At 39.6% G+C, this 26,591-nt stretch overlaps 1 protein-coding gene and 1 long non-coding RNA gene across 6 annotated transcripts in view; one reads left to right on the top strand and one right to left on the bottom strand.

Annotated features, from left to right (window-relative positions):
• LOC114883763 overlaps positions 1–20,863 on the top strand; it is a 43,114-nt gene extending 22,251 nt beyond the window's left edge. The window contains exons 2-5 of one of the 2 annotated variants that reach the window (XR_003790670.1): positions 11,853–12,004; positions 14,574–14,666; positions 20,000–20,042; positions 20,369–20,863. This is a non-coding gene — a long non-coding RNA (uncharacterized LOC114883763). Of the gene's footprint in view, positions 1–11,810; positions 12,005–14,573; positions 14,667–19,999; positions 20,043–20,368 lie in introns of those variants that run through there. The other variant, XR_003790669.1, reaches the window with a different exon arrangement.
• Positions 13,896–26,591, bottom strand: part of FRMD3 (FERM domain containing 3) — a 308,613-nt gene continuing 295,917 nt past the window's right edge. For 2 of the 4 annotated variants that reach the window (XM_029201750.1, XM_029201751.1), the window contains one exon: positions 14,940–19,316. In XM_029201750.1, the coding sequence (XP_029057583.1) occupies positions 18,718–19,316 (599 nt within the window). In that variant the 3' untranslated portion in view covers positions 14,940–18,717. Of the gene's footprint in view, positions 14,121–14,939; positions 19,317–26,591 lie in introns of those variants that run through there. The other 2 variants (XM_029201749.1, XM_029201748.1) reach the window with 2 other exon arrangements.

Genomic DNA, 26,591 nt, shown 5'->3' with positions numbered 1-26,591 from the left:
AGTCCCTTCTGGCTTGCAGAGTTTCTGCTGAATGATCAGCTGTTAACTTTATGGGGATTCCCTTGTGTGTTATTTGTTGTTTTTCCCTTGCTGTGTTTAATATGTTTTCTTGGTATTTAATTTTTGACAGTTTGATTCATATGTGTCTTGGCGTATTTCTCCTTGGATTTATCCTGTATGGGACTCTCTGTGCTTCCTGGACTCGATTGCGTATTTCTTTTCCCATATAATGGAAGTTTTCAACTATAATCTTTTCAAATATTTTCTCAGTCTCTTTCTTTTTCTCTTCTTCTTCTGGAACCCCTATAATTCGAATGTTGATGCATTTAATGTTGTCCCAGAAGTCTCTGAGACTGTCCTCAGTTCTTTTTATTCTTTTTCCTTTATTCTGCTTTGCAGTAGTTATTTCCACTATTTTATCTTCCAGGTCACTTATCCATTCTTCTGCCTCAGTTATTCTGCTATTGATCACATTTAGAGTATTTTTCATTTCATTTATTGTGTTGTTCATCGTTGTGTGTTTCATGTTTAGTTCGTCTAGGTCCTTGTTAAATGTTCCTTGCATTTTGTCTATTCTATTTCCAAGATTTTGGATCATGTTTACTATCATTATTCTGAATTCTTTTTCAGGTAGACTGCCTCTTTCCTCTTCATTTGTTAGGTCTGATGGGTTTTTATCTTGCTCCTTCATCTGCTGTGTGTTTTTCTGTCTTCTCATTTTGCTTATCTTACTGTGTTTGAGATCTTCTTTTTGCAGGCTGCGGGTTAGTAGTTCCCGTTGTTTTTGGTGTCTGTCCCCAGTGGCTAAGGTTCGTTCAGAGGGCTGTGTAGGCTTCCTCGTGGAGGGGACTTGTGCCTGTGTTCTGGTAGATGAGGCTGGATCTTGTGTTTCTGGTGGGCAGGTCCACGTCTGGTGGTGTGTTTTGGGGTGTCTGTGGAGTTATGATTTTAGGCAGCCTCTCTGCTAATGGGTGGGGTTTTGTTCCTGTCTTGCTAGTTGTTTGGCATAGGATATCCAGCACTGTAGCTTGCTCGTCGTTTAGTGGAGCTGGGTGCTGGTGTTGAGATGGAGATCTCTGGGAGATTTTCTCTGTTTGCTATTATGTGGAGCTGTGAGGTCTCTTGTGGACCAGTGTCCTGAAGTTGGCTCTCCCACCTCAGAGGCACAGCGCTGACTGTGGGATGTAGCACCAAGAGCCTTTCATCAACATCGTTCAGAATAAAAGGGAGAAAAAGTAGAAAGAAAGAATTAGTAGAAGTAGAAAGAAAGAAAGAAAGAAAGAAAGAATGAAAGATGGGAGGGAGGGAGGAAGGAAGGGAGGAGGGAAGGAAGGAAAACAAGAAAGAAAGAAGATAATGTAAAACAAAATAAAGTAAGATAAAATATAATAAAGTTATTAAAATAAAAAAATAATTATTAAGAGAATAAAAACGGACGGATAGAACCCTAGGACATATGGTGGAAGCAAAGTTATACAGACAAAATCTCACACAGAAGCATACACAAAATACTCACAAAAAGAGGAAAAGGGGAAAAAATCATAAATCCTGCTCTCAAATTCCACCTCCTCAATTTGGGATGATTCGTTGTCTAAAGGGGGGAAGGAAGGAAAGAAAGAACGAAGATAAAGTAAAATAAAATAAAGTTATTAAAATAAAAAGTAATTATTAATAAAAAATTGAAAAAAAAACAACGGACGGATAGAACCCTTGGTCAAATGGTGGAAGCAAAGCTATACAGACAAAATCTCACACAGAAGCATACACATACACACTCACAAAAAGAGGAAAAGGGGAAAAAATCATAAATCTTGCTCTCAAAGTCCACCTCCTTAATTTGGGATTCTTCGTTGTCTATTCATGTATTCCACAGATGCAGGGTGCATCAAGTTGTTTGTGGAGCTTTAACCCACTGCTTCTGAGGCTGCTGGGAGAGATTTCCCTTTCTCTTCTTTGTTCTCACAGCTCCCAGGGGCTCAGCTTTGGATTTGGCCCCGCCTCTGCGTGTAGGTCGCGGAGGGCGTCTGTTCCTCGCTCAGACAGGACGGGGTTAAAGGAGCCGCTGATTCGGGGGCTATGGCTCACTCAGGCCGGGGGGAGGGAGGGGTGCGGATGCTGGGTGAGCCTGCGGCGGCAGAGGCCGGCGTGATGTTGCACCAGCCTGAGGCGCGCCGTGTGTTCTCCCGGGTAAGTTGTCCCTGGATCACGGGACCCTGGCAGTGGCAGGCTGCACAGGCTCCCCGGAAGGGCGGTGTGGATAGTGACCTCTTGGTGGCGGCAGCAGCAGCCTTAGCATCTCATGCCTGTCTCTGGGGTCCACGCTTTTAGCCGCGGCTCACGCCCATCTCCGGAGCTCCTTTAAGCAGTGCTCTTAATCCCCTCTCCTTGCGCCCCAGGAAATAAAGAGGGAAGAAAAAGCCTCTTGCCTCTTCGGCAGGTCCAGACTTTTCCCCGGACTCCCTCCCGGTCAGCCGTGGCGCACTAACCCCCTGCAGGCTGTGTTCATGCCGCCAACCCCAGTCCTCTCCCTGCGCTCCAACCGAAGCCCGAGCCTCAGCTCCCAGCCCCGCCCACCCTGGCGGGGGAGCAGACAAGCCTCTCGGGCTGGTGAGTGCCGGTCGGCACCAATCCTCTGTGCGGGAATCTCCCCGCTTTGCTCCCTGCACCCCTGTTGCTGTGCTCTCCTCCGCGGCTCCGAAGCTTTTCTCCTCCGCGGCTCCGAAGCTTTTCCCCTCCGCCACCCGCAGTCTCCACCTGCGAAGGGGCTTCCTAGTGTGTGGAAAACTTTCCTCCTTCACAGCTCCCTCTCACTGGTGCAGGTCCCATCCCTATCCTTTTGTCTCTGTTTATTCTTTTTTCTTTTGCCCTACCCAGATACGTGGGGGGGTTTCTTGCCTTTTGGGAGGTCTGAGGTCTTCTGCCAGCGTTCAGTAGGTGTTCTGTAGGAGTTGTTCCCTTATTGCCATTTAAAAAAATGTTTTGGATTTGTCTTGGTAGGTCTTTTTTCTTCCCTTTCTCTTTTGTTCTCTTCTCTTGTAATTTGATGACTATCTTTAGTGTTGTGTTTGGATTCCTTTTCCTTTTTGTGTGTGTATCTATTGTAGATATTTTGTTTGTGGTTACCATGGAGTTTTGATCTAGCCGTCTATATATAAACAAGATTGTTTTAAGTTGCCGGTCTCTTAATTTCAAATGCATTTCCAGTATCCTGCATTTGTGCTGTCCTCAGGATTGCTGGTTTTGATATCATATTTGTGTGTAGATGATTTCCTACATTTCCTGTATGTTTGCCTTTACTGGTGAGCTTTTCCATTTGTAATTTTCTTGTTTCTAGTTGTGGCCCTTTCTTTTTCACCTAGAGAAGTTCCTTTAGCATTTGTTGTAAAGCTGGTTTGGTGGTGCTAAATTCTTTTGCTTGTCTGTAAAGCTTTTGAATTCTCCATCAATTCTGAACAAGAGCCTTGCTGGGTAGAGTATTCTTGGTTGTAAGTTTTTCCCTTTCATCACTTTAAGTATATCCTGCCAGTCTGTTGAAAAATCAGCTGATAACTTTATGGGAATTTCCTTGTATGTTATTTTTGTTTGTCACTTGTTGCTTTTCATATTTTCTCTGTCTTTAATTTTTGCCAGTTTGATTACTGTTTTTCTTGGCATGTTCCTCCTTGGGTTCATGCTGTATGGAATTCTCTGTGCTTCCTGGACTTGGGTGACTGTTTCCTTTCTCATGTTAGGGAAATCTTCAGCTATTATCTCTTCAAATATTTTCTCAGGCCCTTTCTTTCTCTCTTCTCCTTCTGGGACCCCTATAATATGAGTGTTGGTGCATTTAATGTTGTCCCAGAGGTATCTTGGACTGTCTTCATTTCTTTTCATTCTTTTTTCTTTATTTTGTTCTGAGGCAGAGAATTTCACCATTCTGTCTTCCAGCTCACCTGTCTGTTCTTTTGCCTCATTTGTTCTGCTATTGATTCTTTCTAGTGTATTTTTCTTTTCAGTTATTGTATTGTTCATCTTTTGTTTTTGTTTTGTTCTTTACATTTTCTAGGTCTTTGTTAAACATTTCTTGTATCTTCTTGGTCTGTGCCTCCATTCTTTTTCTGAGGTCTTGGATCATCTTTAGTATCATTACTCTGAATTCTTTTTTGGGTAGATGGGCATTATCTCCACTTCACTTAGTTGTTCTTTTGGTGTTTTATCTTGTTCCTTTGTCTGGGGTATATTCTTCTGCCGTCTCATTTTGTCTACCTTTCTGTGATTGCGGTTTCCGTTCTGCAAGTTGCAGTTCTTCTTGCTTTTGCTATCTGCCGCCTGGTGGATGAGGCTAGTCTAAGACATTTGTGTAGGCTTTCTGGTGGGAGAGACTGGTTCCTTCCCACTGTTGGGTGGTGCTGTGTCTTGTCCCTCTGGTGGGCAGGGCTATGTCAAGTGGTTTGTTTAGTGGGAAGCTGCGCAGGAAAACTTTAAGCAGGCTGTCTGCTGATGGGTGGGGCTGTGTTGCTGCCCTGTTGGTTGTTTGGCCTGAGGCATCCTAGCAGTCTACAGACTAGTCTAGACTGGAGCCTACAGTCTGTTGGGTGGGGCCAGGTCTTGGTGAGAAAATGGCTGCTTCCTCTATGGCTCACACCAATGAGTACTCCCCAGAAGTGCTGCTACCAGTGTCTTTGTCCCCACAGTGAGCCACAGCCGCCCCCTGCCTCCACAGAGACCCTCCAATACCAGCAGATAGGTCATGCCCAGGCTCCTGTGAGGTCACTGCTTTTTCTCCTGGGTCCTGGTGTGCACAAGAACTTCGTGTGTGCATTTTCCAAGAGTGCAGTTTCTGTTTCCCACTGTCCTGTGGAATTCCTGCAATCAGACCCTGTGTCCTTCTAAGCCAGATGCTCTGGGGGCTCCTTCTCCCGATGCCAGACTCCCAGGGGAGGCTGACCCGGGGCTCAGAACTTTCATTCCTGTGGGAGAATCTCTGCAATCTACTTATTTACCAATATTTGCATTGCCCATCCAATGGGTATGGGATTTGATTTTATCATGATTGTGCCTCTCCTACCATCTTATTGTGGCTTCTTCTTTGCCTTTGGATATAGGATATCTTTTTGGTGGGTTCCAGTGATTTTGTTGATGGTTGTTCAGCAGTTAGTTGTGATTTTGGTGTTTAAGTGGGAGGTGGTGAGCTCAAGTCCTTCTACTTGTCCATCTTGTCTCTGCCCCTGGCATCACTTTCTGCTCTTTGTTTTCTATATGTCTTTCATCTTTTGTGTTTCCCTTCTTAAGTTACTGCCTTCTGTTATTGTAATTAGATATTTTCTAGGGTACCAATTTTAACTTCTTATTATTTTTATTATTATACTTTTGGATTTATTTTCTTAAAGTTGATTTGGGGATTAAAATTAACATATTATCCTTAAAAGTCTAGTTTCAGTTAATACTAACATAATATCAACAGCATACAAAAACTGCTCCAATGTCCCTCTGCCTCCTTTATACATCTTTATATATGATAAGCCCCATAAAACCCCAGTTTTATAATTATTGCTTTATGCAGTAGTCTTTTTTTGCATCCTCGTTTATTCCATAGCACTGTTTTAATTTTTTTAGAGTAGTTTAAGGTTCACGGCAAAATTAAGAAGGTACAGAGATTTCCAATATACTTTCTGCATAACCTCACCCATTATCAACAGTCTGCACTAGTGTAGTACTTTTTTTTACAGTTGATGAGCCTGCACTGACACATCATAATCACCCAAAGTCCATAGTTTATGTTATGGTTCACTCTTTGTGGTGCACATTCTATGGGTTTGGATAATAGTATAATGACATGTATCCATTATTGTGGTATCATACAGAGTATTTTCACTGCTCTAAAAATTTTCTCTACTCCACTTATTCATCACTCCCTCCCAAACCCTTGCAACCATTGATCTTTTTTACTGTCTCAATAGTTTGGCGTTTTTTAGAATATCATATAATAATCATACAGTACATAGCCTTTTTAGACTGACTCCTTTCACTTAGGAGTATGCATTTAAGTTTTATACATGTATTTTCATGGCTTGTTAGACCATTCTTTTTAGTGCTGAATAATAATATTCCATTGTCAGGATGTACCACAGTTTATTTATCCATTAATCTAAGGACATCATGGTTGCTACCAAGTTTTGGCAATTACGAATAAATCTGCTGTAAACATATATGTGCAGGTTTTTGTGTGGACATAAGTTTTTAACAACCTTGGGTAAATACCAAGGAATCAGATTGCTGAATTATATGGTAAGAGCATGTTTGGTTTTGTTAGACACTGAAAAACTGTCTTCCAAAGTGGCTGTACCACTTTGCATTCCCACCAGCAATGAATGAGAGTCCCTGTTGCTACAAATCCTTGTCAGCAATTGGTTTTGTCAGTATTCTGGATTTTGGCCATTTAAATAGGTGTGCATTGATATTTCATTGTTTTAATATGCATTTCACTTATGATTTATGATGTGAAGCATCTTTTTATGATTATTTGTAATCTGTGTATATTCTTTGGTTAGGTGTCTCTTAAGGTCTTTGACCCATTTTTTAAACAGGTTGTTTATTTTCTTATTGCCGAGATTTAAGAGTTTTTTGTATATTTTGGATAATAGTTCCTTATCAGATGTGTCTTTTTCAAATATTTTCTCCCAGTTTGTGGCCTTTTATTCCCTTTACAATGTCTTTCTCAGCAGAAGTTCTTAACTTTAATGAAATATAGCTTATCAATTATATTTTTTCCTGGATTGTGCCTTTGGTGTTGTATCTAAAAAGTCATCCCCATACCCAATTTCATTTAGGTTTTCTCCTATGTTATCTTCTAGGAGTCTTATAGTTTTGTGTTTTATATTTAGGTCTGTGGTCCATTTTGAGTTAATTAATTAATTAATTAATTTGGCTGCACTGTGCAGCTTGTGGGATCTTAGTTCCTCGACCAGGGATTGAACCTTGGCCCTCAGCAGTGAAAGTGTGGAGTCCTAACACTTGGACCACCAGGGAATTCCCAATTTTTAAGAATGTATTTTATTGAAGTATAGTTGATTTATATTTTGAGTTAATTTTTGTAAAGAGTTTAAATTCTCTGCCTCAATTCTTTTTTTTTTTTTTACAAGTGGATGATGTCCTGTTGTTTCAGCACTATTTGTTGAAAAGACTATCTTTGCTCTATTGTATTGTCTTAGGACCTTTGTCAAAGATAAGTTTGACTAAATTTATTTGGGTCTATTTTGGAGCTCTCTGTTCTGTTCCATTAATCTGTTTGTGTATTCTTTCACCAATACCACACAGTCTTGATTACCATAGCTTTATGGTAAGACTTGAACTCAGGTAGTATCAGTCAGCCAACTTTGTTCTTTTCCTTCAATATTGTATTGCCTATTCTGGGTCTTTTTTCTCTCCATATAAACTTCAGAATCAGTTTGTCAATATCATAAAATAACTTGCTGGGATTTTCATTGCTATTACATTGAATCTATAGATCAAGTTGGTAAGAATTGACACCTTGACAATATTGAGTGTTCCTATCCATAAACATGGAATATCTCTCCATTTATTTAAGTTGTTATTTGATTCCATTCATCAGAATTTGTAGTTTTCCTCATATAGATCTTGTACATATTTTGTTATATTTATACCTAAGTATTTTATTTGGGGGAGTGGTAATGTAAATGGTATTATATTTTTAGTTTCAAATTCCACTTGTCCATTGCTGGTATATAGGAAAGAAATCAACTTGTATATAAACCTTGTATCCTGTTTTCTTGCTCTATTTGCCTATTACTTCCAAAAGATGTTTTTGTCATTCTTTAGGATTTTTATGCAGACAGTCATGTCATCTGAGAACAAAGACAATTTTATGTCTTCCTTCCCAATCTCTATACATTATTTTTCCTTTCCATGTCTTATTGCATTAGCTAGAACTGCCAGTTTGATGTTGAAAAGGAGTGCTGAGAGGGGATAATCTTGCCTAGTACCTGTTCTTAGTGGGAAAGCTTCAAATTTCTCACCATTACATATAATGTTAGTTATAGATTCTTTATAGATATTCTTTATCAAGTTAAGGAAGTTCCCCTCTATTTCTATCATTAATGAGTGTTGAATTTTGTCAAAATTTTTTCTCAATCTATTAATATGATTATGTAATTTTTTTGGCCTATTAATGTGATAGATTACATTAACTGATTTTGGATGTTGAGCCAGATTTGCATACTGGGGATAAACCCCCCTTGGTCATGGTATATAATTCTTTTTATACATTGTTGCATTAAGTTTGCTAATATTTTGTTGATTTTTATATCTGTGCTTATGAGAGATATTGGTGTGTAGTTTTCTTACAAGATCTTTGGTTTTAGTCTCAGGGTGTTGCTGACCTCATAAAACGATTTGGGAGGTAGTCCCTTTGCTTCTAAACTCTGAGAGAGATTGTAGAGAATTGGTACAATTTCTTCATTACATTTTTGGTAGAATTCACCAGTGAACCTATCTGGGCCAGGTGCTTTCTCTTCTGAAAGGTGATTTTACTTATTTGATTTCTTTAATAGACATAGACCTACTCAGATTATCTATTATATTCTTTTGTGACTTTTAGCAGATTGTGTCTTTCAAGAAATTTGTCTGTTTCATCTACTTTAATTTGTGGGCACAGTGTTGTTCATAGTATTCCTTCATTATCTTTTTAATGTCCATGAGATCTGTGATGATGTCCCCTTTCCATTTCTGATATTAGTAATTTGTGTCTTCTCTCTCCCGCTCTTTTTTTTTTTTGTTTGTTTTGCAGTACGCGGGCCTCTCACTGTTGTGGCCTCTTCCGTTGCGGAGCACAGGCTCTGGACGCGCATGCTCAGCGGCCATGGCTCACGGGCCCAGCCGCTCCGCATCATGTGGGATCCTCCCGGACCGGGGCACGAACCCGCGTCCCCTGCATCAGCAGGCGGACTCTCAACCACTGCACCACCAGGGAAGCCCTCTTCCCGCTCTTTTTTTTAGTTAGCCTGGCTAGAAGCTTACCAATTTTATTGATTCCTTTCAAAGAATCAGCTTTTGGTTTCATTGATTCAACTAGCTATTATTTCAATTTTATTTAAAGGAAATAATTGGTAATGATCTGACCTGCAGAAGGATTTGTCACACTGTCTTTTGGATCATTTACTTTCTCACACAGAAATGTACAAGAAAAGGCTTTACCAAATCCTAGATGCTGAGTTTTAATTTTTACCCATTCTCTTTCAGTTAGAGCCACCTTATTTAACCCAGTCTAATCACCAAAGTTTGAGAAAATAAAAATATTAACAAAAAGATAGCTCCCCCGGGCTTCCCTGGTGGCGCAGTGGTTGAGAGTCCGCCTGCCGATGCAGGGCACACGGGTTCGTGCCCCGGTCCGGGAAGATCCCACATGCCGCGGAGCAGCTGGGCCCATGAGCCATGGCCGCTGAGCCTGCGTGTCTGGAGCCTGTGCTCCGCAATGGGAGAAGCCACGACAGTGAGAGGCCCGCGTACCACACAAAACAAAACAGTACCACAAAAAAAAAAAAAAAAGATAGCTCCCCACTTCTTATCTTTATAAAGAAAGAAGAATTCTTTTCTGTAAGATAGACTCTTTATCAGTTAAATGGTTTTAAATTCTTCAAAGAAGGAAAAATTAGCCATATGCATTTGACTTTCACACTTAAATCTTCAGTTCTAGTCATTAAAGTATTCTCTTCCAGTGTTCCCTCCCTCCATTCTTTTAACACAGTCAAGGTCAGTGACATAATTTGCAGGGCCCAGTGTAAAAATTATAACGTGGAGCCCCTTTTTCAAAATACAGGGGGAAAGTGCAGTTAAAGGTACAAAATATAAAGGTTTTTCTTTTGAAAATATTTTATTATAAAACATGAAAGAGTAATAGTGATAGATGAGTAATAACATTTATGTTACAACAAGTAATGTCACAAATTGCAAAACACAATAGTTTGGTGCCGTGATTTTGTATAATACAATAAATAATGATACTCTATTATATCTATATATCAATATAGATATATCTTGATCGTAACATAATTTTTTAGGTTTCACTTTTCTGCAAATTCATTTATTAGGCCATTAAAACTTATTTTAGCAACTTCATTTTCAATTGGTATAATTGAAAGTAACATCAGTCACTCTAAACAAATAATTTTTGATAATTTTGAAAAGCATCTCTGTTGATGCAACTGTTATTGGTAATTTTAAGAGTATTTCATAGGCTGTAACATTAGAATAAAGTTATCAATTATTTTGAAATATAAATTCAAATATATCTTAGAACTGATGCTTCTTGTAGAAAATTTTTTCTAAAATGTTTTAACTCTTCTTACAAATCAGTTTTCTGTAATTCTGAATTTAGGTTTAAATGTTAATAAATATAATAGCATTTTACTGTTTCCTCTGACATTTCCTGTAACTTGTGGAGGTTGTACAAGAAGCTGAAAGTGGTTTCATGATTTGTATGGAATTTTAAATGCCTGTTGATTTCTAACACTGTATCTTCAATCACAAGGAAAGATAATGTTACAGTCGTCTATTTGTTAATAATTGGTCCATGCAAGTTTTTATATGAAAATAGTGCCTTCTTCTGTGAAATGTGAGGATCTTTAAATTTAATTTCTATTTCCAAGCCTTTGGATATTTATTGTGCAATGTTGCAGTGGTTTTCAAAACCAGAGATTCTAAATTCTTTGAAGAATCCTAATTAGTCTCTGATATAGTTTATTGAAATATCCATGTGTCCACTTCATGTTGTAATTAGTTAATGACAAAGTGTACTGCCTAAGTGGTGGCAGATCTTGTCCCAGCGCTCAGACCACAGAGTTAATATCTGCACTGATGCAAGAAAAAAAATTATGTATGGTGACAGATGTTAACCAGAATTATTGTGGTGATCATTTTGCAGTATGTACAAATATCAAATCATTATTTTGTACACCTGAAACAATGTTGTATGTCAATTATACCTCAGTTTAAAAATTTTAATTAAAAAAAGGAGATAATAATAATAGTTCCTGGGACTTCCCTGGCGGTCCAGTGGTTAAGACTTCACCTTCCAATGCAGGGGGTGTGGGTTCGAGCCTTGGTCAGGGGCTAAGATTCCACATGCCCTGTGGCCTAAAAAACGAAACATAAAACAGAAGCAATATTGTAACAAATTCAACAGGACTTCAAAATTCTTTTTAAAAATCTTAAAAAAAAATAATAGTTCCTACCTCATAGGATTATTGTGAGGATTAAATAAGTAACTGTAAAGTTTTTAGAATAAAAAATATCTGTGCAGATACTTCAGAGATGGGCTCCAGGGACTGATTGGCAAGCAGGCCCCCCACCACAGGTTACAGTGCTGTCCCTAGGGAACACCTCCTTTCTCCCAGGGCCAGCTTCCACTGGTGCACAGAGTCCCCTCAGGGACCCCTGGGGTCTCAGACTGCCCAGTGTATGTGTGTGTGTGTGTATGCCTCGTGCTCAGACTAAATGCTCAGCATGCATGGTGCCCATTGTTGCCTGACTGATCTCCTGCACATTTTGTTGTCCCATTGGACTACAGTTACATAACACAGGTTCTAAGATATTATTATTAAGAATTTCAAGATGTGAGAGCAGAGCACTAAACAAAACCTTTGAGAGCAGGGCCTTGTCCAAGTTTACAGGTCACACATGTGTCCATGAAACCATTCCTGAATCCAGTAGTTCTCAATCAGGGGTCATTTTGCCTATGAGGGTGGGCTACCTTGGGCTCTAATTACGTGAGATTCCAATTGAGCCCCTGAAAGCAAGAGTGACAAGATATATTAGCACCAAAAGTAGGCCCTAACCCTGCTTTTTGCACTCTCAAGCACAGGGATTGTCCAGTGGAACCTTCTGGGACACTCCAGTCCTGGGCAGTTCCTATAGCTGCTCTCAGCTGTACCTTCCTTCCTCAAGAGAGCTGGACAACTTGAGTGATGGGAGACGCTGTGGTAACAACAACGGACATGGAAATTGCCAGGTAAGACTTTGTTGCTCAAGTAACAGTCTAAGGTGGGTCAGGTTTAGGGTGAGGTGTAGGGTGCTCTGCATCACAGTCATTCAAGGATCTAAGTTGCTGGCAGGTATCGACATCCAGTGGCACATAAAGGTCACACATGGTCCAGGGCTTAGAAGTGATACAGATCACTTCCCATTCAAATTCCAATGGCCAGAATTCAGGAATACGACCATACCTACGTACATGAGGGCTGGGAAATGTAGTCTAATTCTGTGCACAGCATAAAGAAGAAATGGTTTTGGAGATCCCCTGCCAGCCTCTGCCACAAGAAATTTGCAACAATGGGAGATTTAGAGTGAAATGTATATAATGCGTCCCTAGCCCTTCTGAGACAGGCATGGTCTCTTGGGGCAGACTTCCCTGAGAGGCAGCTTTCTAGCTATGATTCCTTGGACTTGTTAATAGTGTTTGGTTCACTTTACAGCTTATGTTCTAGCAAGATCATGCATGGAGTATCCAGCATTAAATAAGTGCAAAGCTGACTGACACTTCTCATTATAAATTAGCAAGTTGGTTTTGGCATAAATCAGTCTTGAGTGTACTTAGTGTGACCCTGTTGCTCATAGTTAAGCTGATCATCATCGCTGTGTATGTGCTGATCAGAAATGTCAAACTCATGACTATGGAGGTAAAAGCAACCTTGAGATTATTCTAACTCTCTACCTCCACATCAAACAAGAAATTCAACATTACAAATGGTAAATAAATTGAGTGTGTAGCATTAAATATTCAATGCCAGAAGGCTCATTTAAAATAATTTGTGTAATTTATAGTCTCACACCAAAACCCATGATACAATTACTTTTGGTGACTTTTAACCTGATTCTTTATGGCAAGTAGTAGATCTATGACTATAGGGCAGTAATCCTTCCCTATTTCACCTTGTCAATATTTTAGAGGAAACGAGCTGGAAGCATTGTTGAAAGAGGGCACCTAGCGGATGAGGCAAAGCCCTACAGATAGAGTGTCTAGAAAAGTCCTAGTTAACACCCATTGCTGTGACAGTCACTAAAAACACCCCCTTTCACTCGCAAAAAGAATCCCGGTTTGGACAATAAATTATACATAAACCCTTAGAACCAGGGAGTAGTACCTCTCTGTGGCCACCACTGTTCAGGGTCTGGTTTGCAGCTTTACAGAACCAGCACAGAACCAGCACAAGGGTTATCAGGACACTGAGGCTGATTGAGCATGGGAGCGAGCCGATTCACATCGAGGAAATGACAGGAGACTGATCCCTAAACCAGGATGCTGTGTTTTTAACTTATTGTGAAGAATATAACTGCCAGAGTGGAAACCAATGTTCGTTTGTCAGTACGTTCCCTCCCTTGAAGTGTAGTCTCCTTGGAAAGCTCAAAACCCTTGGAATTATCAAAATCATAATTCTTGTGGATGAGGAGATCAAGGTGAGCCATGTTAGCTGGAGGAACTACAGTAATTGGCAAGACAGGTTTCAATACTTTGTATCTACACAAAGCATATCCTGTGTCCTACTAAGGGTTTTCCTTTGCAACCAGGAAAGTGGCTTGGGTTCTCTTTCCAAAGAGATATTTGGGGTCAGCATCAGCTACAGGTAAAGAAGAAGGATGTGTGGTTCCAAGCAATCCTCTGTTCTTTTCTAATATTATGTCCCAAGTTCCCTCACCCATCTACAAGGGCTGTCAGGGCCGATGTCAGTGGCAGACATCCTCTGATGCCTGAGGTTCAGCCGGGAGCAGCCTCCCCGACTCCTTCCTCGCTTGCAACACTGGAAGTGACAGATCTAAACAGTCTTGCGTGTACTTAGTGTGAATCCTGCACCACTCCCCATCTCACGCCCCACTTCCCCATAGACAACAGACACATGGCCAGAAGAGGATTAAAATCGGCTTTATTGATGAATTGAAGAGCACAGCTGGGATCTGAGGCCCAGGCGAGGTTTCTTTCATCCTCTCTGAAGTGGTGACAGCTGAGGGCAGTGGGTGGGGCTCACCAAACTTACCCACCCTGCCACAGACTGAGGCTGGAACGTGGAGAGCTGAGTCCTGGGTGGGCCCACCACGGGCAGGTCCTGCTGGGTCTGTTTACAGCATGGAGACTGGACGCCCAAAAGCAGGTCCAAGAGAAAGAGAGAGAGAGAGAGAGAGAGAGAAGCAGGAGGACAAGTAAGCAGGGTCCTTTAGCACATTATCTCCACCCAGTAGAGAAAGGCGGCCCCAAGAGTCTCAAGTTCATCAACCACAACCATCCCGACGTCACCCAGGTGGAAGCTTCTCCCCAGTCCTTTCCTTCCAAGCTGAAATGTAGTTAGGAGATCTTTATCCTAATCGGCTGAGCAAGGAGTGTATGAATAAGGAAAAGGGTTTCTCCCACGAGGTGAGGCTGGGTTAGGAGCCCGGGATGCTCAGTGAACAAGTGGCCAAAGGCCATTTTGTGAGAGCCTCCCAGTGTGCAGCCACTAACACAAACAGGTACTGGCTCGGGACTGGCTCCTGATACCTCACACCTGAACACTGACCACTGAATTCCTTTTCTTTCCTGTGCTCTGGAGCTCAGACCCCTGAGGACTGCTGAGGAAGAACTTGACAGACTTCTCCCACCCCTCAACCCCTAGATGGGTGAAATGGATGAAGGAGATCAAAAGGTACAAATTCCTAGTTTTAAGATGCATAAGTCCTGGGGATGTAATACACAGCTTGGTGACTCTGTTAACGATTCTGTATCGTATGTCTGCAAGTTACTAAGAGTCAGCAATCTTAAAAGTTCTCATCACAAGAAAAAAAAATTTAACTACGTGAGGTGATGGACATTGACTAAACTTATGGTAATCATTTTGCAATATATACGTATATCAAATCATTATGTTGTATACCTAAAAATAATATACTGGTATATGTCAATTATATCTCGATAAAACTGAAAAAAAAGAAAACTTGGCTAGGCCACCACAGCTAGGGTACAATTCAGCTGGACACCTATGGTGTTCCTGTAGTAAAGAGAGTCCCTTTTATTCCATTCAGAGTAACACCTTCTGATTTAACTGTCAGGTGTGGAGTTGTTAGCTTTGGGCCAAAGCAAAGTGGAGGTCCTTTTAGGCCATGCATGGAGGGGATGACAGGAGTAGAATAGCAAGATTCTTCCAGGGCCTGTGAACAGATAGAAGTTGAATGGCGAAGTTGCAGAGCTGAGTCTGAGGTAGCTCTCTTTGGCACAGGAAGGAACACCCCTTTTCTGGTTTTTTCTGTGCTTTTCTATTTTTTTCTATCTTGATGCCACTAATTAAACTACAGCTGTCTTTTATATTTGGGTGCATTTCTAGTGCACTCAGTAGTTTTCCTTTGAGCCTGAGTGACTTCTGTAAAGGAAGGGTTAATCCCATCCATTACCTGTGATTTTTTTTTTTTTTCCCATACTATCACCATTCAAGGGTGACCTCATTTCATGGTAGCAGATGGCACCTTTCTGTAGTTTCCAATGGACTATTTATACAACTTCACTTTGAATAAAACTAAATGATTGCAGAAACATTTTTCCCCAGAGTATTTTTTATTAGGGATTCCTGCCACCATATTAACATATAAAACAATCTGGATGTTGACACAGAAATGCAAATTTCACTATACAAAGGCTCCAATCACAGGTAACATGGCCCCCAACTCTCTAGTATTTCAATGAAATCAATTCATTTTGACTTCTTCCCAGAGTTGTCTTTATAAATAGTAGACAAACCACAAAATATATTCCAGATACATAACATTTTACAATATGTTCCAAGCACGGACAGAAATACACGATACTTCACCTACGTTTTTTTCATGATCCAACTTGCATTAGCACTAAAGACAAGATTGTGTGTGTATATGTATTTGCCATATGTGTGTGTGTATAAAACCACAAATGTACACAAATGGTAGTTTTCATGGAAAACTGAAACCTTTGAGACTGTGGGTTTTATCCACTATGATGTCTGAGAGGGAAAAGGAATAACATGTCACAAATTCCTCAACTGGAGAAAAACAACTATGTATGAAGGGCATATCAGTTGTGTGTATACAAATACACACATATATACAGATTCATATATAAACACATATACCAATAATATGGAATATACATATACTCACACACTTGCTTTGAATTCTGTATCTTACTGTATTATATATTCTCCATCTTTGGAAGCAGTCTTTTCCTCATTTGATTCAGGCAACTGGTGACTGTCTTCTAAGAAAACTTAAGCAGATATTTCAAAAGACTCTGATTCTATCCCTACAAGATGGCATTTCGGGATCCAAGTTTTACTTTTGGTAGCTATTGTTTAAATTCTGCAGACCCTATCCTGTCAACTCTTTCACTTAAAAACATTTCTATTCAATACTGAAGTTTTTGCCTAAGAGAAGGAGATGTTAGCTAGAAACGTTAAAATTATATATTTAATATTCCTTACTATAAATCTGCTTGGCTGGACTATGTGTGATACTTATTGTGTCAGTATTTTTCAATGTTTTATGATGGCTAATATATTAATTCCCTAGTTTAAAAAATATTATTTAATATTAGTGTAAAATGGCAAGGGCTAGATGATTTATTATGGTTAGAACTTCAAAGAAAATGATTTGAAGCATGATTAGAAGAGGGAACTAATTTTGTGCAGACTACACTGGAGTACCCTTATGTAAGAAAGTATGACTTTAAGTCATAAACAAGGGGGGAAAAATCTTCAGCTTCAAAGGAGGCCATTTGCAAACTTTCCAAATAACCTATAGAAAATATACTTCTACCTTGGTATCAAATTTCAGGTATCAAATATTCTTTATTAAAAAGCAAAATCAATCACTCAATGCACGAGAAAGAACACGCTGTAAACTTAATAGCAAATTATACTATAGTTTGCTCAACTGAAGGCTTCATGAGCTGACTTTTAAAACTTATTTACAAAATTAAATGTCTAATAAAGCACTTAGATCTCCATGAATGAGTAGGACTGGAATGGCCAATTTGGAGATTATGTTAATGATAGACTTGGAGTTAGGGAGAGATTATAGGCAGCCCAATCCCTTTGAAAATATTCCATGCCTTCATTTACAATCTATGGAGAAATCCCTATGCTCTATGCCCTAAGTTCCATACTCTTTTCTTTCACAGTATTGGTAAGTACTGTGCATGGAAAGCCTCAGAGCCTTTCTGTCATGGATTTAATGGTATGAAGGAAGGTACTAGAGCATTTGTCCCACCTACTGTCTAGTTAGGGAGTCATTTCACTACTTCACCCAAGCTGAAATGGTATATTATCTAATGAGTTGAGTCCCTTCAACTTTCTTAATGAGAGCCCCAATTATGAATGAGTTAAAAATCTTAAGGAAACCAGGAAAGGAAAAGAGTATAATGACCGCCACAAAGAAAGATCATAGGCATTTATCAAAAAGCCAAAATCCATTCTCTTCACACTCGTTCTCACTCTTTTTCTCTCTTTCTCACACACACACACACACCCCTTTTAAAGTTTCTTCCACAGAATCTCAATGAATGGCATGAGGGACCAAAAAACGTGCCTTCAAGTTTCTCCACTTTTATTTAGATCCACTTAAACATATTCATGTCAACTTGGACAGTGAGTATACTGTTCTTTACATCATCCAATACCTTGCATCACCATCACTTTCATAAAATAGATCATTTGTCTACCATCACTTGCCTACCAGCCTCACCAGAACTCTTGTTTTGCAACTTACCAGTTGTCCAATTCCCATCTGCTTCCACTCTTGGGTTAATGTACTATAATATGCAATTAACTAGCATCTCCTTTAACTTTTTTTCCTTTAAAGTTTCACTTTATTTTAAAAACATTCTATTTCCAGAGCCAAAATATATGGACAGGATGCAAATGAAAGTAACAAATCATCTTGTCCAAATACTTTGAAAAATGGACCCTGTGTCCACTTGATGCTCTCAATTTCTATTTCCTCCAGTTCCATCATCCGTTCAGAAGCTTACTTTCTACAGTGTTTTTCTACCTATTTTCTATCTCATATGCAGGTAACAACAAATTATGTTCAGCCAAAAATATTTTAAAAAACAAACCAGTGCCAAAACATTAAAAAATTCCTGACATACCCTTTGTGCATTAGTCTTAAAATCTGTACACTTAAATAACTCCAGGAGGCTTCTTTTTTTTCTTTTTTGCTAAAAATTTACCAAAATATTTTGAACACATAAAAATATTTTAAAAAAACAAAAACAAAAGCCCAGCATAAATTTAGTTGTATAGGCATTGGTTGGTTAGAGAACATTGTTTTCACTAAGGATTATATTCAAAAAAGTTTCTCTTGGGTTTTTACTAAAACTCTGATTCTGAACCTTATAGCTTATAATGGTGTTAACTATTAAAAAAGGAGGAAATCTAATTCAGCTCAATTTATTATAATAGATAAAGAGTATGTCTGTACTATAATAAAAAATAAACATATTTTTGGTTATTTAGAGGCCATCTTCCTGACCTGTAACTAAAATAACTGTATTTGATTTAAACTTATTTACTTGCAGTGAATTATGGAAAGCTAACTTAAAGGTCTGAATAATCAGTTATGAGTAAAGAACACCTGTTGATGGTCCTGTGACCATTCAGAACAAGGCCTTTGCTGAAAAAAAAAGAAATCACTAGTATTGAATATAGCCCTTAGTCATATGAGATATGAGCTTTATGAGCAACCCAGCATGTAAAGAACGAGGTTCACTTTGCCAGCCACCCACTCCTTGAGAGGACAGTAGTATTCATAGTGAAACTGCTCAAACTCGGGCGTCTGGCGGATTTCACATAAGAAGGAGAGATCAATACCTGACTCCAAAAGGAGGAGGAGCAGGGGGAATACAAAGAGCAGCAGGCCCAGGCCCACCACAAGGAGCCGGGAAAAACTCTTGACCAGTGGGTTCACCCGAATATGGCCACTCAGAATGTCATAGCTCCATGACAAAGCTTGGTGAGCCTCCTTCAGCTCTTCTTCTTCGGCCATTAAAAAGGCGTTTTCATCTGCTTCTAGTTCCTCAAACGAATCTGTGTCTTCTTTTTCCAACTCCAGCCTAGATGGACAGTCAAAGAGCATGTCAATCTCATCATCATCAATGGGGGTAGGGAGCAGGCTGGCACTTGGGTTGTATGCCAGTTCAGAGATGGTCAAGGGCTCTTCTTTTATTTTATCTTCCTCTTCACTTGAGGGCTCTTCATACTCATGGGATTCCTTTACTGGTGAGCTGGAGGTCAAGGGGGCAGAAATGTCATCTTCTTTGGGCAATGGAACACCTGTAAAGAGACGTATTTTTCTTAATTTTAAATTTCAAGTTTTCTTCTTCCACAAAAATCTGTAAATGGAAATTTAGGGAATCCATGAAATTGTTCTGTGGAATCCTGACTTTTAACAATCATTCTTAGTATAGATCCTATACCATAAGTTCTAAGGTCAACGTGTTAAACCCAAGATAACCAAAATAGCTCAAATGGTTGGCAGTATTTACAATATTTACATGTGCAATTATGGTCTGAAAACCCCCAACTTTGGTCATGTTTACAAGAACAAAATGACAAGAAATCACTATTATAATTTTGAGTAGTGTCTTTTGGAAGTCAACACTGTCATCCAATAAAGTATCGTAGTAAGATTAGTCTACTGTCTAATGGGATATTTTATTATGTTATGTATTTTTTCTAGTCTTCATTCTAGGCACAATTTTGTGGTTTCTCGTTTCATATAACTGCAATCATATCTGTATGAACAAATTCACATCTTGTTCCTTTAACATTTTAACTTAGACATTTTCTCTGTTGACATAAACTCCCACTGGCATTTATAATGGTTGCCAAATTTTCTACTTAGTTAATACAGTAATAGTTGCCTATTGGCAAACATTTAGATTGCTTTACAGTTGTGAAAAAAGAATGCTATGAGACATCTTTACATATACAGCCTTTATCACCACTTGTTTCAGCTCATTGGACAGATGTCTGAAAGAAAAATTGCTTGGTCAAAAGGTATGGACATTATTTCTTAACCTTTATTGGGGGAGAGGTATTTCTCAACCCTTCATTTTATAGATGGGAAACCCTTCAAATATCAGGCCTAAGGCCAGTTCTCCTAATTTTGAGTCTTGGGTTCTTAGTGGGAAAGGTAGAATCAAAGAAATGTTCCCTGGGAGGGATGTACAGTATAATACCAAATTGGTAGCCAAGTACATTAGGTAACTGTAAGCCTGATTTTAATGAATGCATTTCAGTATTTTCCTCTCTTCAAGATGTACAGGAAGTGGTGTCACCAAGATGCCAACATCGGTTGTTCCTGACTTCTCTTCCCCTCACAGGAAGAACAACTAACAACCATTCACAGACAAGACACCACTGAGAAAATCCTAAAACGTGGAAGTGAGGCTGAAGTACCCTCCTGTACCACAGAGACCAAGACAGACTGCATTGGGAGGGTAAGAGGAATGGCTATGCTGATCACACTGCTTCTCCCCTAGGCTGGCACAACATCACACTGAGAGATCTCCTCAGAGACTCCAGTTCCTTCAGTGGGAAAAGAGAGCCAGGGGTGACATCCAGCTCCCCGCCTAGCATTGTGGGTCACTTCATGGGAGCCCTTACTTTGTGTATTTCACCCCCCCCAGTATCACAGGGGAATCTGTGGGGCTCAACCACTGGGAATTCATGATGGAGAAGGCGGGGGGGCTTCCAACAGTCAGCACTCAGATCATGGCAGACTGAGTTCCTACCTGCAGAGCCAAGTACTAGTCCCAACCAGTGGCTGTGCTCATATGCAGAATCTAGTTGGTGGTGCATCTAACCCGGGAAAGGACTGCCAGATTCAGATCCTCAGAGGAGGAGTTTTGACAGCCCTGAAGCCTGGTCTACTCACACCCAGGCAGAAGAACTGAGTCATAACCCCACCCACTGTGGATCCTAGATCCCTGTCCCTTCCAACCAGAAAGCCTGTTTGGGAAAATTTGGGAGTTACCTGAAGTGGGCTCTCCCAGTCCTACCCAGGCAGGAGGGCTGAGTCATAGCTCCATCTGACAGGAAGGGCTGGTAAGAACACCTGGAAGCTGCATTATCCAGCCACACTGGAGCTGAGAGGTGGGCAGGCAGAGCTGATTGCTTTTAGAGCAAAGCAAGTGGTCCAGTTTGGCCATGGAACTTGGGGCCTGGATCAGATTGATTGATTGAAGACCACAAACAGAGTGGCCTAGGAGCGGCTTCTCCCACTGTGCCTAAATTAGCTTACGTAGGGAAACTAAGTCATAGCCTGACTCATTGCTAAATACAGCCTTCAGCTTATCTGACCAGGAAACCTTACCAGAGCACACAGAAAGCTGTGTAGCCCATCCAACAGGCCTGCCTAACAGTGGCATTTGAACCAAAAGTATAGCCCATGGCTTCCCCTGTCTGCAGAGCAAAACTGGTAGTCTCACCTGACCAGGATATCCAGTAAACACTCTTGCCTGACTTGGGTCCCCAAACAATGAGCCATGCAGGCCCTGGGTCCCATCCTGCTGCCCTACCAGGGTAGGGAAGTTAATTCATAGCCCCATTTACTGCTGAGTATAGTTCCTAGTCCCAACCATCTAGTAAGCCTGACCAGAAAATCCAGACAAAAGAGCCTATACTATAGCCAGTTGGGCATGGAATGAAGCCCTCAGTCCTATCCAGCTGTTCTCAGCCAGTGGCACACACCCCCATCCACAATCTCAGAGCTTAAACAGTTGCCCCAAAATAGACTCTCATAGCAGGTCTCACCTGCCCAAGGATGCTAATAGCAGACACCAGAAACCCAAACTGAGCTGGCTGATGAATCCAAAGCAAATCTGCAAAATCTGGAAGAGGAGACCCTTTACTCAAATGCACAAATACCAGCGTAAGGAATCAAGGACCATGAAAAATCAGGTAAATATGACAACACTAAAGGAAACTAAAAAAGCACTAATAACCCTAAAGAAATGGAGATCTATGAACTGTCAAAGAATTCAGGAAAATCCTCTTAAAGAAGTTTAGTGAACTACAAGAACACATGACAACTAAACAAAATTAGGAAAGCAATGAATGAGCAAAATGAGAAGCTCAACAAAGAAACAAACCATTTTTAAAAACCAGAAATCCTAGAGCTGAAAAATATAATAAATGAAGAAATCAATAGAGATCTTCAAAAGAAGACTCAACCAGGCAGAAGAAAGAATCAGTGACCTGGAAGATAGGATATTTGAAATTATCCAGTCAGAGAAGCAAAAAGAAAAAAGAATGAAAAAAAGTGAAGCCAGCCCCAGCCCATAGGACTTAACAGGACACAATGAAAAGAAACAATATTAGTATTAAAGGAATTCCAAAAAGAGAAGAGAAAAAGGACAGAAAATATATTAAAGACAGTAATGGCTGAAAACTTCCCAAACCTGGGAAGAGAAATAGACATCAAGAGGCCCAAAGGATCCCAAATAGGTTGAACTCAAAAAGGGCTCTACTGAGACATAAATATAAATTGTCAAGAGTCAAAGACAAGAATTTTAAAACCAGCAAGAGAAAAGAGATAAGTTAACGTAAGGGTGTGCCCTTAAGACTACTGGCAGATTTCTCAACAGAAACTTTTCAGGCCAGAAGCTAATGGCATGACATATTCAAAATATTGAAAGAAAGAAACTGTCAACCAAGAATGCTATACCTGGCAAAGCTGTACTTCAGAAATGGAGGGATAAAGACTTTCCCAAACAAACAAAAACTGAAGGAATTCATCACCATTAGACCTACCTTACAAGAAATGCTAAAGGGAGTCTGTTAAGTGGAAAGGACACTAATTATCATCATAAAAAGTAAGAAGGCAGTATAAAACTCACTGGTAATATAGTCAAAGTTAGATTCTGTATGGTAATGCTGGTGCACAATTCACTTACAAATCTAGTTTACAAGTTAAAAAACAAATGTAAAAATAACCATACCTAAAATAATCTGTTATTAGTTATACAATAACAAAAGCAAATTGTAATATCAATAACCTAAAATGTGAGGGGGAGGAGAAGTAAAAGTGTAAAACTCAGGAATTGTATTGAAGTTAAGTTGTTATTAGCTTAAACTGGAGTGTTACAATTTTAAGATATTTTTATGTAAGCTTCATGGTAACCACAAGGGAAAAACTTGTAGTAATTACAAAAGGAACATGATAAAGAAGTCAAAGCATACTGATACCACAAAACATCAAAATAAGAAACAGCACAGTAAGAAACAAGGAACAATGGATCTACAAAACAGCCAGACAGTAAGTAACAAAATGGCAATTGTAAGCCCCTTTTTTTAAATCAATAATTTAAACATAAATGGATTACATTTTCCAATCAAAAGACACAGAATGGCTGAATAAATTAAAAAACAAGATCCAATGATATGCTGCCTACAAGAAACTCACTTTAGACATAAAGACACACATAGACTGAGAGTGAAGGGATGGAAAACTATATTTCAAGCAAATGGCAAAAAAAAAAAAGAGGTAGCAATACTTACATCAGACAAAATAGAGAATGGACTTGATACGGGGCGGGGGGAAGGGTAAGGTGGGACAAAGAGAGAGTGGCATGGACATATATACACTACCAAATGTAAAACAGATAGCTAGTGGGAAGCAGCCGCATAGCACAGGGAGATCAGCTCAGTGCTTTGTGACTGCCTAGAGGGGTGGGATAGGGAGGGTGGGAGGGAGGGAGATGCAAGAGGGAAGAGATATGGGGCCATATGTATATGTATAACTGATTGACTTTGTTATAAAGCAGAAACTAACACGCCATTGTAAAGCAACTATACTCCACTAAAGATGTTAAAAAAAAAAAGACTGTAAACTAAAAATGGTAAAAATATACAAAGAAGGTAATGATAAAGGAGTCACTACATCAAAAAGATACAACAATTGTAAATATTTATGGGCCCAACATTGGTGCACCCAAATACATAAATCAAAATCTAACCCAGCTAAAAGGAGACATAAACAGCAATACAATAACAGTGGGGACTTTAATACTCCACTCACAACAATGAACAGATCATACAGAGAATCAATAAGGAAACAGCAGATTTCAGCAACACTGTAGACCAAATGGACCTAACAGACATATAGAGAACAGTCTATCTGACAACAGCAAAATACACATTCTTCTCAAGTGCACATGGAACATTTTCTAGGAAAGACCATATGTTAGGACATAAAATAAATCTTAGCAAATTTAAGAAGACTGAAATCATACTGAGTACCTTCTCTGACCACAATGGTGTGAAACTAGAAATCAATAAGAGAAAAACTGGAAAGTTCATGAATAATGGAAATTAAACAATCTCCTGAACAACCAATAGATTAAAGAAGAAATTAACAAGGAAATAAAGTATCTTGAGAAACAAAAATGGAGATACAACATACCAAAACTTATGTGATGCAGCAAAAGCAGTTCTAAGAGGGAACTTCATAGCAATAAATGCCTACGTTAAGAAGCAAGAACAATTTAAAAACCCTAACTCTATGCATTAAGGAACTAGAAAATGGTGGTCAAACTGAGCCCAAAGTTAGCAGAAGAAAGGAAAAACTAAAGAATAAAATAGAGAACAGGAAAATAGGAAAGATTAACCAAACTAAGAGTTGGTTCTTTGAAAAGATAAACAGAATTGACAAAATTTAAGCTAGACTAACCAAGGAAAAAAGAGAGGACCCAAATTAACAAAATTATAAATGAAAAAGGAAACATTACAACTGATACCACAGAAATACAAAGGATCATAAAAGGCTACTATGAACAAATATACACCAACAAACTGGACAACCTACAGAAAATGGAAAAATTCTCAGAAACATACAAACTACCAAGACTGAAACAAGAAGAAATAAAAAGTCTGAATCAACTAATTACTAGTAAGGAGATTAAATTGGTAATCAAAAATCTCCCAGTGAAGAAAAGCCAAGGACAAGATGGCTTCACTGGTGAATTTTAAAGAATTAACACCAATCCTTCTCAACCCTTCCAAAAATATCAAAGTGGAGGGAACACTCCCAGTCTTATTTTGTGAGGCCAGGATTACCCTGATACCAAAGTCAGAAAGGACACTATTAGAAAACTACAGACCAACATGCCTGATGAATACAGATGCAGAAATTCTTAATAATAGAAAACTGAATCCAGCAGCACATTAAAAGAATCATTTACTAGACTTCCGGGAAGATGGCAGAAGAGTAAGACGCGGAGATCACCTTCCTCCCCACAGATACACCAGAAATACATCTACACGTGGAACAACTCCTAAAGAACACCTACTGAACGCTGGCAGAAGACCTCAGACCTCCCAGAAGCCGTGTGGATGAAAGGCTCTTGGCGCTGCAGCCAGGAGTCAGTGCTGTGCCTCTGACATGGGAGAACCAACTTCAGGACACTGGTCCACAAGAGACCTCCCAGCTCCACATAATAGCAAACAGAGAAAATCTCCCAGAGATCTCCACCTCAACACCAGTACCCAGCTTCACTCAACGACCAGCAAGCTACAGTGCTGGACATCCTATGCCAAACAACTAGCAAGACAGGAACACAACACCACCCATTAGCAGAGAGGCTGCCCAAAATCATAATAAGTCCACAGACACCCCAAAACACACCACCACACGTGGAACTGCCCACCAGAAAGACAAGATCCAGCCTCATCCACCAGAACACAGGCACTAGTCCCCTCCACCAGGAAGCCTACACAACCCACTGAACCAACCTTAGCCACTGGGGACAGACACCAAAAACAACGGAAACTACGAACCTGCAGCCTGCAAAAAGGAGACCCCAGACACAGGAAAGATAAGCAAAATGAGAAGACAGAAAAACACACAGCAGATGAAGGAGCAGGATGATAAAAACGCACCAGACCTAACAAATGAAGAGGAAATAGGCAGTCTACCTGAAAAAGAATTCAGAATAATGATAGTAAACATGATCCAAAATCTTGGAAATAGAATAGACAAAATGCAAGAAACATTTAACAAGGACCTAGACGAACTAAAGATGAAACAAACAATGATGAACAACACAATAAATGAAATGAAAAATACTCTGGATGGGATCAATAGCAGAATAACTGAGGCAGAAGAGCAGATAAGTGACCTGGAAGATAAAATAGTGGAAATAACTACTGCAGAGCAGAATAAAGAAAAAAGAATGAAAAGAACTGAGGACAGTCTCAGAGACCTCTGGGACAACATTAAACACACCAACATTCGAATTATAGGGGTTCCAGAAGAAGAAGAGAAAAAGAAAGGGACTGAGAAAATATTTGAAAAGATTATAGTTGAAAACTTCCCTAATATGGGAAAGGAAATAGTTAATCAAGTCCAGGAAGCACAGAGAGTCCCATACAGGATAAATCCAAGGAGAAATATGCCAAGACACATATTAATAAAACTGTCAAAAATTAAATACAAAGAAAACATATTAAAAGCAGCAAGGGAAAAACAACAAATAACACACAAGGGAATCCCCATAAGGTTAACAGCTGATCATTCAGCAGAAACTCTGCAAGCCAGAAGGGACT

The sequence above is a fragment of the Monodon monoceros genome, unplaced genomic scaffold (genome assembly GCF_005190385.1).
Source record: "Monodon monoceros isolate NGI ecotype Baffin Bay Population unplaced genomic scaffold, NGI_Narwhal_1 Super_Scaffold_5, whole genome shotgun sequence".
In the NCBI taxonomy this organism is placed as follows: domain Eukaryota; kingdom Metazoa; phylum Chordata; class Mammalia; order Artiodactyla; family Monodontidae; genus Monodon; species Monodon monoceros.
Note: the sequence above shows the minus strand (reverse complement) of the source record. Positions and strands in the feature narration are given on the sequence as shown.